Source organism: Ictidomys tridecemlineatus, chromosome 3 (assembly GCF_052094955.1).
Source record: "Ictidomys tridecemlineatus isolate mIctTri1 chromosome 3, mIctTri1.hap1, whole genome shotgun sequence".
In the NCBI taxonomy this organism is placed as follows: domain Eukaryota; kingdom Metazoa; phylum Chordata; class Mammalia; order Rodentia; family Sciuridae; genus Ictidomys; species Ictidomys tridecemlineatus.
Window position 1 is genome coordinate 209,425,302 of NC_135479.1, and position 17,926 is coordinate 209,443,227.

The 17,926-nt window shown below is 48.8% G+C and overlaps 1 protein-coding gene across 4 annotated transcripts in view; it reads right to left on the reverse strand.

The window, feature by feature from the left end:
• Window positions 1-3,461: 3,461 nt before the first annotated feature.
• The window catches only part of Vps26c (VPS26 endosomal protein sorting factor C), a 39,669-nt gene continuing 25,204 nt past the window's right edge, over window positions 3,462-17,926 (reverse strand). For 3 of the 4 annotated variants that reach the window (XM_040287028.2, XM_040287027.2, XM_005323490.5), the window contains 5 exons: window positions 15,185-15,265; window positions 12,828-12,902; window positions 8,285-8,435; window positions 7,591-7,743; window positions 3,462-4,410 (listed from right to left, as the gene is read on the reverse strand). In XM_040287028.2, coding sequence (XP_040142962.2) covers window positions 4,328-4,410; window positions 7,591-7,743; window positions 8,285-8,435; window positions 12,828-12,902; window positions 15,185-15,265 — 543 coding nt within the window. In that variant the 3' untranslated portion in view covers window positions 3,462-4,327. The remainder of the gene's footprint in view (window positions 4,411-7,590; window positions 7,744-8,284; window positions 8,436-12,827; window positions 12,903-15,184; window positions 15,266-17,926) is intronic. The other variant, XM_040287026.2, reaches the window with a different exon arrangement.

The following is a 17,926-nucleotide window of genomic DNA, read 5'->3' on the forward strand; positions in this document are numbered from 1 at the left end:
GAATTTGGCTTTTGAATTTGGGCTAATAAATATTGATGTTGAATACTGTTTTAAAACAAAAATGACTATATTTTGGGTTTTTGCTTTTTTCTACCATCCTTCCACAGCTGTCTGAGAACATCCTTCTTTTGGTGTATTATGCACCAGTGTGTGGGGGTTGTTGGCCCAGTCTCTCCAGGTGACCCATCAGTGATTTCTCATTTGCAGAAAATGAGAAAAACTGGTCCTATTCCCTCAAGACCCAGCAGTTGTATCTAGTCTTCAAAGGTCTAGTCCTTGACCTAGATGAGAGGCAGTGACTCCTGAGAAAGGAAGTAACCACTTCCCATCTAATGGGGTCCTTGCTGAGCAAACCCTACCTCTAGTGATTTCTCCCTCTGGAGTTTTCTTCACTAGGCCTCCCCGTGTTGAGCTTCAGCCTCAGCTGAATGTTTGTAAAGGGAACAAACAGGCACCAGCGTAGACCACAGGTGACCACATATCAAGCAGGTACTCTTCAGAATCAGACAACATCTTGCAGACAGGCACACATTGTGTCTTTGTACTTTTCTAAGTACTTATAAATCTCTGCAGTATGGTTTTTAAATGTTTATGTGCAGGGTTTCAGGGGGACTACCTGGGTTTAAGTATGCAAAACCCACAAAGTCAGAATGAGGGCATTCCCACTTGACCACAGACATTCACAGAAAAGTATAACAGTGCATCAGATCCTTGCCGAGTTTCAATTTCTGTTTGCCTTTTCCCTCCTTTCTCAAAAAAGGATGATACACTCCTATAACCTGCATTTTGGGTGAGTGTAATAATCAGCTTTGCTTCTATAAATTAGGTGCTCTTATGTTTCTTAGTGAAGGTCACATTCTCCGAACATCCTAGCTGGTCCCATAGTCTCAAATATAAATAGCTTTTCAGAGTGGAGAAGATACCCACCCAGGAGACCTACTCTCACCTCCGTCTCTTGGACCCACGTGCAGGATTTCCCGCAACCACAGTGGTTATTGACAGGCCCAGGACCATAGAACATGTGTATTCAAAAGTCCTTACCTTCACAGAGTGTTTTCCCTGGTAAATATTTTGCTTTGTAATTTTTTCATCTTTACTCTTATTCAGAGTCCAGAAATAAGTGAGCTTGGATAAATACCATGAAAATAGGTTTATTTGCATATAATTTTACTCTTGCCTTTTTGAAAATCAGCTGGAAACTACGCAGTGTCCTCAACAGTAGTGGTGCCCGTCCAGGAACGAGGCCACACCAGTGCTATAGCAAGGGTACTACAGTTCTCTCTCACTGGCCATGAAGTCGGGCTGGTTTGGGGAAAATAGCGGCCAGAAATCAACTGAGCCACGTGGCTCAGGCACTTCCTCACTTCTCCTTCACAGCTACAGAGTGGGAAGAACCAAGCCCTCTTAGGGGGCTGTGAGACTGAGAAACATTTCTGTGCTGATATTCTGCTCTGTGCCAAGGAGTCTGCACCAGAATGTGATTGAGCTTGGACTTTGTGGTCGCTAATCACGCACCTCAGTCCTAACTGGCTTCAGCTGCAAATGACTTCATTTTTGTTTGCCTCCATTTTATCAGCTGAATCAATCAGAACCACAAGCAAGGGAAGCAGCGTCCCTGGCTCCTCTCACAGATGTGGTGACACAGCTAGTAACTGTCACACACATGTAGGGGCAAACACGCTGAAAGGCCCAGGAAAGCCCAAGCACAGGGTGGAGGGGAGCAGGTGCCAGTGCAGGAGACGTGTGTGGGCGTGTGTGGACAGGCACCTGGCAGAGTCACCTCCTCCTGGGCTACAAACCCCCTACCTGTAAAACGGGGGTGGCAACACTTCCCTCTCTGCAGGGCGCTGCCATAACTAAGATGGTAGACACACAGCGCCTGGGACAGGGCTGACCCAGAAGAACCACGCCTTACGCGAGTGCTCCTCAGTTAGCCCCAAATCCACAACTTGAAGCCACCAGTTGAGCTCCCTTGGAGCAGAGCAACACTGTCAGTCGCCCTGGGCAAGAGGCTTTGGCCTCATTGAGAGGGGCACTCCTGTAAGCTTAGGGGACACATACCCAGCAGTGCCAGCTGCAGCGCTCCAGAAACGCAGGCTGCAAGGGCAAATTATGATTCGCATTATAATTTATTCTGGGAGCTAGATTGGCAGTTCTTTGGGATATCCATGACTGACTCTTTAACCACCTTAACAGTGAGCAGCAGTGACAAGAGCCAGTGCCTTCCAGCTGGCCACAATTCCACTGGGAAGGGCAGGGCCAGCGGGGCCGAGGCAGTCACGGGCAACCTACTGCAGCCCAGGAATCACCAACAGCAAGTGGGGTAATTCCTGCCCCCACTTGTTAAAGGGCAATTCAGTCTAGGACAGGAGAATTCTGGTGGGGGCCAAAATGGACTGGAAGGTTCCATGGCCCCAGGGCTCCAGGATGGGTGAGTTCAGGACCCATTTCGGATGGCACCAGGCTTTGGCTTCCTTTCACTTTCTCTCCCGGGTGAGGCTCTGCCTTTGCTCTGAACTCAATGTGGCTGAGAATTGGCACCAGGCTCTGTGGAGTCATCTCAGAGCCGAACAAGCGCCAAGATGTGTCCCTGCCTCCACGGGCGCTTCCAGGAGCGTGCTTTAGACTCACTGTCCAGTCTTCCCTTCATCTCCCCTCTTTTCCTCCTCCTGGGTTTAACTGAGGCTCTGACAACTCTGAGCCCTGGACAGAGGCACCCTAACTCCAGGGAGCAGCTGCTGCCCATGACAGCCGACACCTGCGCTGTTCTGCAAGCTCTGATGGAGATGTGAGGGCCAGAGTGCGGGGAACGGCAGCTGGGGTGCTCACTTGGCTGCCCTGGCCTGAATGGAACCCTCAAGGTAGCTGGGCGGCGGGCGGGCGGGCGGCTCTTCAGGTGATGACTTTCCTTACAGCACTCATCATGATTGTCTCAGTTTACTGAAGAATTATACAGCAAGGTGCACCCCAAGCCTCTTCTTAAAATTGTCTTTTAGCTTTTTTATTAAAAATGATTTATTCCTAAGAAATATGGCAGAAAGTAAAGGCTCTTTATTTCCAGCTACTCAGTTTAAACGTATCATCAAGGACAGATAATCTTTAGTTCATGTGCATATAAAAGATTTACAGAGCAGAAATGTGTTCTTTGGGAACCTACTTTCAGTAACTTGGCTAAATCCCGCCAGTTTCACTGTGAAGTCCTAGGACAGGGCGGGGCCTCGGCCAGGCCAGGCTGCCATTCCTTCTACGCTGGACCTCACATCTCTATCGTAGCTGACGTAACAGAACTCAGGTGTTGGCTGTCGTGGGCAGGGCCTGGCTTTGCGCCAAACACCTAGGGGACAGTGGGAGTGCAGCACCCCCACGCCTTCAGGAGGGCCCACCAGGAAGGCCCCAGCTGCACAGCGGCATGGCTTATTTCTGAGGTCTTGCTAATTGTGGGCCAACAAACAACGGCAGGGTTTGAAGGAAGAAATTTATTGCAACACACTCGCCCAAAACAGTGAACCATAATTCGAGGCTGAGGCAAAAACTGGCTGCATGTCAAAACACTTGGCTGAAAGCACAGGGCCCTCGGGTGGGTTGGGGCAGGCCAAGTTCATCAGCTCAAGGGTGTCCTCCTGGCACTACCCCATGGTGGGGCCTTCACTGCCCCGGGCACGGTCTCTTGCCACTCAGAACCTGCCCTGTAACAAGAGCAGCTCACCTGCATTCGCCTCCCACAGCCTTGCATCTTGTTCCGGGAATGTGGCAGCAGGGGATTCGTGCCAGTCCTGGACCCCAGCCCCAACCAGCGCTACCAGGTCCTCCCAATCCTGGGAGCAAGAGTGATTTTCCCAGTTCCCTAAAGCTTTTGGAGTTTATGGAGAAATGTTACAAAGAACTAAAGACTCAGGTGGGACATCCTCCTGGGAGGGGTCCACAAACTCATAAGCAATGAGCATGCTGTTCTGGATGTCACCTGGCTGCTGACCCTTTACTGCCAGAAGCCCCTCGCTATGTCTGTCCACTAGCAAGTTAGGGGTTCCCTCTGTGCGCGTGACCTCACCTTCCAGCAGAGCCCAAACTGCAGGCACAGTGCTTTACTGAAACTGAAAGGAACAGGAACGGGAGCGGGGTGTTCTCCTGGAGCGTCTTCCATGAGGCGAGTCTGGGCGTCCAGAGGGTCTGCGAACAGCCCAGGAAACCTGGGAGAAGGGGGGCACTCGAGGAGCCAGATTCGTTTCCAAGGCAGATCACAAGACACGTTGTGCTGCCAGCGTGGCTCTGGCTCGAGTCGGGGGAGGAGCTGGCCTACCACCTGGCCACTCCACCTTCCCGCCTATGGCTACGTCCGGCAGAGTTTCAGCGGGAAGTTCTCTGTGATGAGGTGGTCGGCGTGAAGCAGCACCACGATGTTCACCTCGAACTCTGGAGAGAGAAAGGAAGGGACTCGGCTCAGGAACAGGTAGTGGGCAGAGCAATGCCAACCTCAGAGGTACAGCTCCACAGAGGGGGCCCAGCGCCACCTGCATAGTCTCTCCTGCAGCGTCACCCTGCCTTCCTGCCACCCAGGCCCTCGGGGCGCATCTCTGCCTTGTCTGGGAACAGGGCTCCTGAGCTTCGTCACCTCTCTGTCCTCCTGTTCCAAACAGAACACCCTCAAATTCTCTTGATTAACGGATACTGTTTTTGCTTTATTTTCACCTTTCCTGCAATTCTTAAGGGAATTATCAAACTCTGAGTTGCCTGCAGCTGGCTGGGTGCCCCTCCAGTCCCCAAGTGATAAGCTTCAGGAAGAATGACCATTTGTTATTCCTCTGGACATTGCTAAACTCGCCTGAAGTGCCTGTTTAAATGCTTGGCCCTCACCTTTCAGCAAACAGGATTCTTTCTTCACCAGCTCTGTAGCTACTACAGACAAGCTTGACTGATCCCACAGAAGGGGTGCATGTGAGGCGGGTGCCTCCTGCAAAAAGGAGCCAGGTGCCTCCCCTGGCATCAAGAGCAGGGGAGGAAGGGCTCTGTGTGGCAGAGAAGTGTGCTGGCCCAAGGGGGCGCCCAGCACACACTGCAGAAGCTCGGCTCTGCATTTGGGGTCTATGCCCCCGTGATGTGGCTGCCTTCTCCCCAAATCAGCCACAACAGCAGTCAAGCACGCGTTTCTTTCCTTCCTTTGATAACTGACACTATAAGAAATGGCCTCTTGGCTGTCTTCTGAGCCCTGCTCACCACTAATCCCTCCAACTCCCTTGTCTTGTTGAGGTCCCGGGAGGAAGGAGTGTGATGCTGCACAGACTGGTGCCCAGCAGGCAGGGGGCCTGTGTTCGGGGCTGCCACTGGCTTTCACTTTTAGCTGAGAACACTTGGCAGAACAGCCGTTTCACCCAGGAGCTCCTGACGCTCTGAACGCCGTCCCCCTGCAGCTCCTGACACTCCAGCAGGCCTCCAGATCAGGCCTGACCCTCGCATTTGCAGCCACTTGTGGTTGGCATGCAGAGGAGGACACGTGGAGATCCTCCCTTAATGCAGGACACAGTGCTCACACCTGACCTCCCTACCCGGAGGCTCCTGGACCTTTTCTGATCACTGATCCTCTCCCTGAGAATTGGCCTGGCTTCCAGTGGCCATGCCTGCACAGTGTCCACACCTGCTTCGCAGGTGCATGAAGGCCAAGCGGTCCAGGGTCCCCGATCCAAACTCTTCCCCACAGTCAACAGGAAGAGGACCTTGGGAGGTCTCTTCTGTGAGGCCACAGCTCCTTAACCAATGGTTACAGGTCACTTCTTTTCTACAGAGACCACACTAACCACCTGCTACTCATTTTTAAGTTCTAAACCTGACTTGGCATCAGGCTGAGGACAAGAGAATCACTGATCTCCTGACTGGAGGACAGGCATTTTTTATATGTGTTGATTAACAGTTTCCTGGATTTGCTTCCTCTGAAAATTCTAATGAATCTAAAAAAAAAAAAATAGGCACTTAATATAAAGCACAGCAGAAAAAAAAACAATTTTTGTACTTTCCTGCAGTTTATTTAGGAAAACCAAGGCAAGAATTCAACATTCAAGATCTTCTTCCTCAATTTAAATTTGAGGTATTCTGAAGTAGAAAACATTCTTTGGAATAACATGCACAGTGCCACAGAGTATAAAAGGAAAACCTGCCTGACACTGTCCTCCAGGAGGACACCAGGGGTTGGGAGAGAGGCCACCTCTGAGTGTGGAAATGGGGCTGTGGGGGAGGGGCCGCCGCCTGCACCTCTGGCTTGGGCACCTGTGCATGTTGTGCCACGGGCAGGGCCACCTAACCGACCACCATCACAAGTGTGCTTTCGTGGTCAGCCATAGGGCCTTTGCTTGGGTCAAGTCTGACCTGCGCAAGGCCTTTCTCCAGACTCTGCTGCCCATGTGTCCTGGGGACAGTAGACTGACCCTGTGTCCTGACCCTAACAGGCTCTCACTATAATGTGACATCTCACAGAAGGACCCAGAATTCTACAAATACTAAACTGTGCTTCCACCTGTACTGGCCAGCCCTGCCCTAGGGCTCACGTCCACAGCACATGCAAAGAAAATGCAAGTAGTGCCCAGTGACACTGTGGCAGGTGCCACCAACCTTCCCTCTGGTAATACAAGCTTGGTGAGGAAGCTACACAGACTTATGTTTTGAATTATAATTTAAACTCACAGTATAATTTTTAAAGTTCCTCATGGACTAATAATAATGCACAGCGACTCAGGGGGATGTGACATTAGCACAAACATACTGGTCTTGGGGAAAAGTTCCCACTTCTCAATAGAGCAGAATAACAGCAGAAGCCATCACCAAAATCCCCTTGTCATACATGTTTGTCAGCGAGCCTCAGGCAAGGCTCAGAAGTGTTCCGGGAAAGCCCAGGGAACTCTTACTGAGGTTTTTTCAACCATCTGCAAAGTTGTGCCAGGAGGTGCTGAAGTCACTCGCAGACTCCTACGCTGTGTCTACCTCTTTAGAGTGGGTGACCTCCCAAATGAATCTTATCAGCATGACGATTCTTAACAGGAGGGACATGTCATTAAAATATCTAGTAGGACAGGCAGACACACCTATGGTCCCAGCAACCTGGGAGGCTAAGGCAGGAGGATCACTTGAACCCAAATTTCAAGGCCAGGCTGGGTAACATGGCAAGATCCTGTCTCAAAAAAAAAAAAAAGACTTAAACCCACCGAAATGTTCATGATATGTTAAAGGAAAAAAAGCGGGACAGAACACTAGCTGGGACATGATTCGGATTGGTGGTCAAACATTCACACACGGATTCAGGGAAAATGCCCAGGGGCCTCCTGATGACTGACATTCATCCCAGGAGCGTCACTGTTCCCACCTGGCCCTAGCAGAGGAACTGACCTTGACGTCCCTTCCCCACTACTCCTTCTGCCTACCTGTCCCTCACAGAGCTTAGAGTCACCTGCCCTAATCTGCAGAAAAGTGGCTAACCATGCTATTCCCCAGGCTGGCACAGCAGTGAGGTTTGGCTGAGGGACAAGGCCTGAGTGTCTGAGCTGCACAACCTGAGTGGTCCACACCTTCCCAGAACCCGGCCAGCGGGGCTGAGGGAGCGCTACTTGCCCACTTTGAAGTTGGTGGTCTCCAGCGTGGGGCAGGTGAAGAGCCTGGGGAAGACCATGTGTATAGGGACAGAGAGGCCCCTGCAGACGTCCCCATCGGCAATCTGAATGTTCTGGATCTCTGTGGCATCACGTGCATAGCCTTCTGCACACCCTGGGAACAGAGGAAACAGCAGATCACCGGTCCCCGTCAACACTGCCAACCTGCATCAACACACTGACCCACTTCTCCAGTTCTGCAGAATCCTAGAGGTCCACCTTCCATATTTCACTTTCCTCAAACACACTGCAATGGTTAGGTGAGCAACTTAATGTCCCAAATTAACAGGTCAGTGGTATTTGGAGGTGGGGCCTTCAGGAGGTAGCTGTGCTGAGTGGGCTGTTGAAGGAATGGCTGTGTTATAGAAGTGAGTTATCTTTGGTATACTTGGTCTTTCTCGCCATGGAATACCCTCCTCCTTGACAGGATGTAGCAAAAAGGCCTTCAACAGATGTTGGCATCATATACCAGAACATGAACCAAATTAGCCTCTATTCCTTATAAACTGCGTGGTCTCGGGTATTTTGTTATAGCAACAGAGAACAAACTAAGACACATTTATGGCAAAAAGAGACTAGATCTTATTTTGCCTCCACCCACATCATCTCTAGAGCAGCAGGCAGAGGCTGGGCGGTTGCAACCAGCAGGGCCTTACCACAGGTCTCCACACGGACCAGCTGCAGCTCTATGCTGCGGATGGCAGCGTCCGAGTGCTCCACTAGCAGTTCTCCTGTCAGTGGCTGTGTGATAACACAGTTGGTTGAGTTGAGATGTCCTCTAATGAGGAATTTGGGGAGCAAAGCTCTCTAAAACAAACAAAAGCAAATATATCAGGAGTGTAAGGGAAAAGCCAAAATTACTAGATAGCTACTTTGGTATAAATCCTGAAAACAAAGCTGAGTTACTAGTACAGGGTGCACGGGGTCCTGTTTTAGGAAACGGGAAGACAGGAGCGACATAACCACATCACCCATCAGCCTGCGCAGCAGGAGACGGGTTCATTCCACAGCTGCACGTGTGCACACTGCACCTGAGCACCTGATGGACTATACAGAAGGACCCGAGGGCTCCACCCAGGCCGGCCTCCACTCAGATCCAGAAGTCTCCTGTCTCAGCCAGTAAGACATAAAAGGTTTCAGGAAGTTGGCAAAGGGCATCCAGTCACCAAAAAAAAAAAAAAAAAAAAAAAAGGGAAAGAATCAACTTTAAATTGTACCCTATATGGCAATTTTCGAAAAGCTAAGACATTTATTTCAAGGAATTTGGTTTTTTTCACTGCAAATTATTTTGCAGTACTGAGGACTGAATTCAGGACTTTGTGCATATTAAGAAAGCTGCTGGGCTGGGGCTGGGGCTCAGCAGTAGAGCACTCGCCTCGCATGTGTGAGACCCTGGCTTCGATCCTCAGCACCACATAAAAATAAACAAAATAAAGTTATTGTGCCCATGTATAATTAAAAAAATATATAAAAAAAAAAAGAAAGGTGTCCTCCTTAAGGCCGGACAAACGCTTCGGCTCTTTTCTCTGAAAACAGAAAGCTGGCTGAGAGCGAGGGATGGTCACGAGGGATGGTCTTGTGGGAAACAGTCTAGAGAGTGAGACAGCTATTCCTGGCATCTGCACCTCTGCAGTGTCCCAGTCACTGAGAGCATTTCAGAGTTTAGTACACCACTGTCCGGCAGAAATTCAACAAAGTCACAAATGTCATTTAAAATTACATGTGTAGCCAGGTGTGGTGGCATACTCCTACAATCCCAGTGCTCGGGAGGCTGAGGCAAGAGGTTTGTAAGTCGGAGGCCAGGCTCAGCAACCTTGTGAGACCCTGTCTCAAAATAAAATAAAAAATAGCTGGTGATGTAGCTCAGGCACACCTCTGGGTTCATTCCCCAGTACCAAAAAAACTTTTAAAAGTAATTTATAATTAATTACAAATAAAATTTGTAATTAGCTACATTATGTTATTTAAAATTTTCTAGTAGCCACATTAAAAAAGCAAAAACAAAAGAAATTAACCAATATTTCCAAAATGTTATCATTTCCACATATAATCAATATAAAATTTATGATATTTTACATTCTCTTTTTCATACTGAGTCTTTAAAACTAGGCCAGTATTTTCAACTTCTGCTCATCTAAACTCAGACCAGCCATTTGAAGTGGCAATGGTCACAGGGGCGGGGGGCCACCAACTGACCAGCACTTATCTCAAACTGAAGAGCAGGGAGCTCTCTACCTGATGGTTCCCAAAGATACAGCCTCTAAAAATGTCTTGGTTGAAGACGGAATTTTAAAAATAACTACACATAAAAAAAAAAACATTTGTTTGGAAAAATAAAAAAGCGGTAACAGTTCACATTAAAATTCTTTAAGGCAACTGATGAAATAGGAAAAGCTTTCTATGTTCACCTCAAAACACTCTTTTCCATCCTCCCAGTGGTGACATTAGCATCTGCAAACAAAAATCAGTTTGCACTATTTTCTGAGTCTGGTCTCCAGCCTTCCTGTAGTATCTGTGAGCCACCTTACCCTTCCAATAAATCCCTTTCCTACTTAAACAGCAAACAAAACCCACCATGGTATTTTAAAAAATTCTTTTTGTAGTTGTAGATGGACAGAATGCCTTCATTTTGTTTGTTTATTTTTATGTGGTGCTGAGGATCTAACCAGGTGTCTCACGCATGCTTGGCCAGTGCTCTCCCACTGAGCTACAGCCCCAGCACCCCACCATGGTATTTTATAAATAAGCAATTTTATTTTGATTTATGTTATTTTCTAACAACAAACATAAATGCTTCTGTCATAATGAAAGACATTCTTTTTCATTTATAAATAAAAAGCAAAGAAACTTATACTAGTCAAGCTGCGAGGAACACCCCCTGGACTTCACCCAGTGAAGCATTTCCGTCAGATAAAAAGTGGATTATGGCGGTTGGGGTGCAGCTCATTGGGGAGGCTTGCCGAGCTGCAGTGAGGCCCCTAGGTCTGTCCTCAGCATCACGAAAAAACAAACAAAAAGAACAAGTGATTGCCCAGGACACTGCAAGAGTGCAGGCACCACAGACCTCCAGTTGGCGGAGAGGGCAGCGTGCAAGAGTGCCCACCGGCTGCCTGTGATCACTGTGGGGGCCAAAGAGACATCTCAAGGTGACTCATCATAGGGTGGGGAAGCCGTGAAGAGTTGGGACTTCCTACTTAGGAGACTCTGAGGGCAGATGGGGCAGGACAGGGCAGTGTCCCAAGTCATTTAAGGCCACAGTGTAGGTCAGTGAGCCCAACACCCAGAGGACAGGCTGCCTGCACACACCTCCCACTCCCCGTGTGACCCTCGGTGCAAACTCAGTGTGCACTTCTCCTGGGAGCCTGATGCTCACTCGGGTGGGGGAAGAGTCTCCTTAACCAAGCCACTTACCAGGTCCTCACTCGTAAATTGGCAACCAAGAACCATTGAATTCCGAAGAATAAGAGCAAGAAAAAGAGAAATCCGCCCCACACACAGAGGAGCCACGAGAGAGGGAGGCGCAGCGTGAGCACTGAAGGGGCTGCCCAGGAGGACAGGGGCCTGGAGAGGGACCACGCTGCCGAGTTGGGGCACAGGAACCCGAATGGCCTCCTGAGCCACATGCTCCATTCTCTAAGGAGAAGGAGCCATGGAAAATGGCAGGAGTTGTGAACCTTCCAGAAGGTTCTGAAACCCATGACATACCACTTGCCTTATTTATACCTCCCCGGGGATGAGGTCATCCCAAACGTTCCCTCAACCCAGTTCTAATCTGTATTTCCCAGTGAGTAAAATGAAGAACTAGTCAAGAAGAAAGTTCTGTCCAGAAGGAGCTGTAGGAATTCCCTACTTCCTCAAGAAATAGATATCTTAAAAAAAAGAAAAAAAAAAACTGAAGAAAATTGACAGCAGCGGATGAGTGCTGGTCTGTGGGGAGTTGTTCTCACACGTGACTGGGCGACTCCCGGTTTGGGTGTGAGGCGCTCTGGCTAAACTGTGTCGGAGCTTTCCTGACCCTCTCCTGGTGCGAGAGCCTGTCCGTGTGGGGGTGTGACTAACCACTGACCCTGGGGCCAATCACTGACCCTGACCTTGGAGTGCGGCCCCCCTCAACCTTCACTGGATGGAATTCTCCCCTGAATTTCTTGTTCCCCAATAAAAGGCTACTCCCTGGAGTGCTCGCTCGCTCTCTCTCCTGTTAGCCCTGAGTTATCCCTGCTGCCCTACCGGGCGGTTAGAAGTGGGAGTTCAGAGGGAGAGCCGTCTCGGACCTGGTCATAGAGAAAGGTAACTGAGTCTGTGTGTTTATTTCAATCTAACTAGCTAACTTTTATGCCAAGAACCTCTTTAATGAAACCAGTGCGCTGGTCGCATGGTGGAACTGGTCCACGCAGGCTGAGGCAGATGGCCGAGACCTGCTGTGAGTGCAACCCTGCAGGGTCGGCTGGGCTGCTGCCCTGACTTCTGTGTGCCCTGGGGTAAACGCCCTGGTGTGGGGAGACTGCTGGAATCTTTGAAAAGCACTTGCCTCCTATCCTTTGCCTGCCGGGAATGCTGCTGGGAGAAACTACCAACTAAATATTAACAGAGGCTGACCAGAGGCCATGGGCAGGCAGACCTCAGCTGACTGAGAAAGGAAGGAGTAGGGGGTTGGGGGCCTGCGGTGCAGCAAGACTGAGATGAATATCCATGGTCAAAAGCAAGCTGGGGGTGGGCTTGTGGCTCAGCGGTAGAGCACTCGCCTAGCACGTGTGAGGCCCTGGGTTTGACCCTCAGCACCACATAAAAATAAATAAAATAAAGGTATTATATAAAGGTATTATATCCAACTAAAAAAAAAAGATATATATATATGAAAAAAAAAAAAAGCAAGCTGGGCACCACAGGCCCAGCTGCTCAGGGGGCTGGGGCAGGAGGATCACTTGAGCTCAGAGGTTTGAGGCCAGCATGGGCAACACAGAGGACTCCATCTCAAAAAAACAAGCAAAACCACAAACACACAAGGAACTTTTAAACCACATTCTTCTCCTAAGCTGAGTTCAACATGAGATCAAACTGAAAGTACCAACTAATCAGTGTACAGAAACAATCAGGAATCCTCTCACCATGGCTCAGTTCCCAGCTAAAGAGCAGTTGGTCATGGGGTCTGGTCACTAGGAAAACCCATGGCATCTGAGTGGAATGAGAGGATCCAGTTACCTCTTTGACGTTCTGTAAAGTTTCTGGGGTGATGGTGAAGTCCACAGGGCTCGGAGTCAATGTCCCCTTCTGAGGCTGGAATGGGAGGTAGAACTGCAGTCAGCAGGCTGAGGGCCAGGGCTAAAGAGCTCTGCAGGCCCAAAGGTGTTGCCCTCTTTAAAGAACCAGGAGGGACTTGGTACTAAGGAAAAGACTTGGCTTCCAAACACAAACACAGCTCTGCAAAAAACACGGCTGTGCTCTTTGTCAAATTCCTCCGCCCCGCCCTGCATGAGGACTCATCTTTTCATCTGTAATATGAGAAGGGTGTCAAAATCTCCAAGGCACTTTATGGGTTCAGAATTACATCTATAAAGCAAAGCAGTATTCTGGGAAGTATCATCTTAAACCCTTCTCTGAGAAGGAGAGCTAACACTGGAGGGTCTACTGCGTGCTGAGTCTCATGAGGCTGTCCACTCCTCCTCGATGGTTACCATCATACATGGGAAAGTGAGGCTCGGAGGTCAGTGCCCTGCTGGCTGCCTGTAGAGCTGTGAGTGGTGGTGGAATGAGGCACCTGGGCCAGTGCTGTCAGCCTCAGAGCTACACAGCCATTACCTGGAAGAATCAGACCTAAAAACGAACCCTGGATGCCACCCACATCAACTAACAGGGATCATCTCCACATTACATTCTCCAAGAATCCATCCACACAGCCACGCTGCAACCACGCTTGCCATGGGCTTCTATCAGGAGCCAGGATCCAAAAGGCCAGCAAGACCCAGGAAGTGGGCAGAGGAAGGGCAGGTCAGCAGGACCCAGGCAGCAGGGTGGGGCCAGGCACTGACAAGGCCAAGGTCACTCACTCACCATGAGCTGCTGACAATGAATATTCTTCTTGAATACACTCTTTAACTTAACAGGTTCATGAGTATTCTTTAGTGAAAATATTCTTCTTTGCAGCATTTAAAGAAACATTGACCTTATAAACTATAGGCCACAGTATGCTTTGGCCTTCTTCTGAAACCATTCACCCAAAAGACACGACACTTGAAGGCCACATGGTGACAGACGGCCTGGAAGTACTCACTGCTGCCCAGCCAGAGCATGCCACCAAAAAGGGCTCGGTGGTCTCAGTCTGGGGACTGGGGGAGGCATAACCTGGGGGCTGGCCCTGGGCAAGGAGCCACTTGGACTCATTCTTCACAAAACTTGAGACTTTTTATCAAGGACATAGAAGACTCTTTTGGGGAGGGTAATCCACATAAAAATTTTGTCTTGCTTCAATTTTAAGACTGTTGATGGAAAAAAGAGAAATAGCCATCTAAACCAAGTGACTTCCAAAAAAAGGGGAAACATTTTTAAAGTGTTTTATACAAATGTATACAACATAGTTTATCACTGAAAGAGACTCTTAACACTATGAGTATTAAAAAATTTAACAGGAAAGGGAAACTACAAAAGCTCTAAAAAAAATGACAAAAAGAATATAGGTGAACAGAGGACATCTGTAATTTTGCCAATCTCACACACAGCAGATTTAGGTCTTGTGTTTTTATTTACTACTTAAAAGATTCCATAGCTTGGTGCAGTGGCACATGCCTGTAATCCCAGTGGCTTGGGGGCCTGAGGCAGGAGGATCTTGATTTGAAAGCCAGCCTCAGCAAAAGTGAGGTGCTAATAAGCAACTCAGTGAGACCCTGTCTCTAAATAAAATACAAAAAATATTGCTGGGGATGTGGCTCAGTGGTCGAGTGCCCCTGGATTCAATCCCTGGTACTGCCCCCCCCACAAAAAAAACCCCAAACCACAGACATTTCATAATAGTGTAACAGAAATGCAAGCCCAAATTTTCTACAAAACCAAGCTGACTAGCCTGACACTCTACGGCGGCCCCATTGGTTAAGGTGTGTGGCGGGGACTGTGGAGTGTGTGCAGGCTTCTGCTCCACACCAAAGTAGTCCTGGGAGCTGCAGCCTGGGGAGATATGGCTCCTGAGCACTGCCCCGCCAGCCCCAGCCTGTCCAGAGCTATGGAAAGGGCTTTCCAGCTTGAAACAAAATTCCAGAGGTCTGAGCAGGGCACAGACCAGGGAGGGAGGAGGCATGGCCACTTCTATATGAGACAGCACTAGCAAAGCCCCAGAGAGTGCAGAGTGAGCACAAGTCTGTCACCACGTGTCACAGTGAGTATAGGCACTGATGGTCACTGCTGATTCTGCATGACCAAGGAAAAAAACAGCACTGTGAGGGTGAGGTGCTTATGCCACGGGCCACCTCTGACCAGGCATCTCCTGTCTTCTGACACACCCATCAAAGACTAAGTAGCTAACTTATCGCTTGTGCACAGGGTGCAATGCAGACCCAAGGAAAGCTTACAGCAGAGTGAACAATGAATTCACAGGTCTTTGTCAAGTCTTTGGCCAGCAGAGACCGCCTCATGTCACAGCGCAGCGTGTACTAGAAGGAAAAGTCAGAGAGAACAGAGTGTTAGTGGGCTTTGCGCTCGTCTGGCATGATATTCAAGGGGTAAAGGAAGTAACATATTTTAGGGAAACTTTGTCCAATGAGCCTGTTTCATAAAGTAATACACATAACAGGGGAAGTTAATATTCAAATAAAGGCAAAAACAAAGAACAAGTAAAATCACTTCAAGGTTATTCCTCAGCCTTGTTCCCACAGTCGTTCTGAGGCTGGGCCCCTGGAAAGCACACACGGTCTTCTTACCTACAACCTGGGCGAAGACCAGAGCAGGAGGACAGAAGAGCAATGGCAGAGGAGTGGAGCTGTCCCAGTGCAGCTGTCCACCGCGCTGTGTGAGCCCAGATGCGTAACAACTTCTCTGAGCTTCCACTCGCCCCTCCATAAAATAGGGGTATCAATACCCACCTGTAGTGAGCATCAACTAGCTCACACATGGCAAGCACTGAGTGCCAGGCCCGGCACAAAGTGACATCTAGTAGAAAACACCAGAAACGCCCGGAGCAGCACCCAGCACCTCCCAGCCCACAGCTCTTCCTTCACACTGCAGAGTGTGTGAGGCACCAGAGCCAAGTTCACAGTTCACACCTGTCACACCCATAGGGGGCTTCTAGTTGATTAAAGAGAAGTAAAGGCAGAAGTAAAGATCCAGGACCTCAGGGATCCTAAAAATTAGCTCTTCACATCTTGATCTTAAGGAGGAATAAAGAAGGGGAAGTATTTTTAACATTTTTATTTGAAACACTTCTAATCCATACAGAAGTAAAAGGAGGAGTTAGGGAAGCCCTATGTATTCACAAGCCAGCTCACTCGTGGCCAGCTCAGGACCATCTGACTTCACCATGGCCAGCAGCAGATGGCTGCTATGGGTGAGGGACAGAGCTGTGGCAAAGGAATTTGGCCGCCGCACACCAGCTCTGAACCTGGCTGCTGGCTTCTCTTTTCTGAGCTGACCACTGCTGGCTACTTACTGCAAAGGGGGGCTTGTCCTCCCCAGACAGAGTACACAACAGAGCTGGTCACTGAGCTTGAAGCCAGCTTGGGACTGAGACAGCAACCTCACGTCACTGTCCATGAACCTAGAGCAGCCTGGAAACAAAATTCCATGATATGATCACCTTCTTTTTGCTAGTCTTTAAAACAAAACCAGGGGGCTAGGGTGCAGCTCAGTGGTAGAGCTTGGGCAATACCCAAGTCTGTCCCCAACATATCCCCAAATCATATAACTTATGTTTAATAAAGCTAGCTGCTGCTTAATCATCCAGGAAAAATTTTGGAGTTATATAAAAAATAATTTTCATACCTAGGACTATATGCATAGTTGTGAATCTTGCATGAAATAAGTTCTTAAATATCTAACATACTATGGGAGATTAGAACATTTTTTATAAGAATCATTTCTTGTCTGCAATGATCATAATATATATGTATGCAAATATGTATATATTCTTTAACAAGATTTCAATCTAATCACCTAGCCAGACAAGTTTAGTGAGGGCTGGTAGTGTGTTCAGGTGTGAGTGTGTGTGAGCGCGTGCCCAGAACAGGAAACTGTTCTACTGCCGTACATCCCACTCACTGTCAGGCACGAGCCACACTTAATTCTGGCTGGCCTGGACTCTGATTCTTTTCCTACTGCCAACTTCCCCTCCCTCTATTTCAGTCTTGGATTTGGGCTAGATGCCTTCCACTATCTCTCTACCTAGGGACAGAGTGAGCAATAGGCCAAACCTCTTCGGAGACTACAGGAAAGAATTCTCCTCTGCTGAAACTGCCAGTCTAGTAGATTGCAAACTGCAGCACATATCAGCAGCCCACCTTGCCATGACAGGGGAAGAGCCTGCTTGAGGCCAAAGCTGGCACAGCAGAAGACTGGCTAAGAAAGGGCTGGAGCCCTGGTTTCCAACCTGGACACACTGTTCCTTTGGAACTGCTGCTTCTACGATCCAATGTCTCTTTTGTGCCTGAGTTAATTTGAGTTGGATCTCTGTAACTTATGAATGGAAGGGTGTGAATTACAGGCATCAACTTTGGCCGCTATTTAAGTGTGAAAGCATTAATTAGTAATTTAGGGCAGCTAGTGATCACTTGGAGAGGGGAGAAAGTAAAGAGGAAAATCAATGTTTGTTCTAGGAGAGGTGTCAAGTTCTTCTGCATGCCCTGTCCTGATGGGTCCTAACAATATTAATACAAGAACTGCAGGGTACATGTAGGGATAGTCATTAACTCATGTATCCATCACTCAGCAGACACTCACCGAGCACATTCTGTGCCAGGCCCAGTGCCCAACTCTTCATCATTCCCTCATTAATCCCATAGAAGCAAGATCAGGGAGGGCACTGGGGGGGTCACAAAGGTGGGGTTTGAATTCACTCCCACCTATAGCCAAAGTCCACACTGAATCCTCCCACAACACCGAGGCGATCCCTCTCCTGGGAAGCCCAGACCTCATCTGACCACGATCTTTCCCAGGTGCTAGCTCGTCCATGTGGTTATGAGCTACGGGAAGTCAGAGGGCTCCAGGACAAAAACCTCAACAACACATTGAAAGGAGGTGCAAGATTGTCTTCTCTGATTATTGGTAAACAGGACACCAACAGCAATACAGAAAGATGCCGGTCAACAGTTTTAAAGTAGACT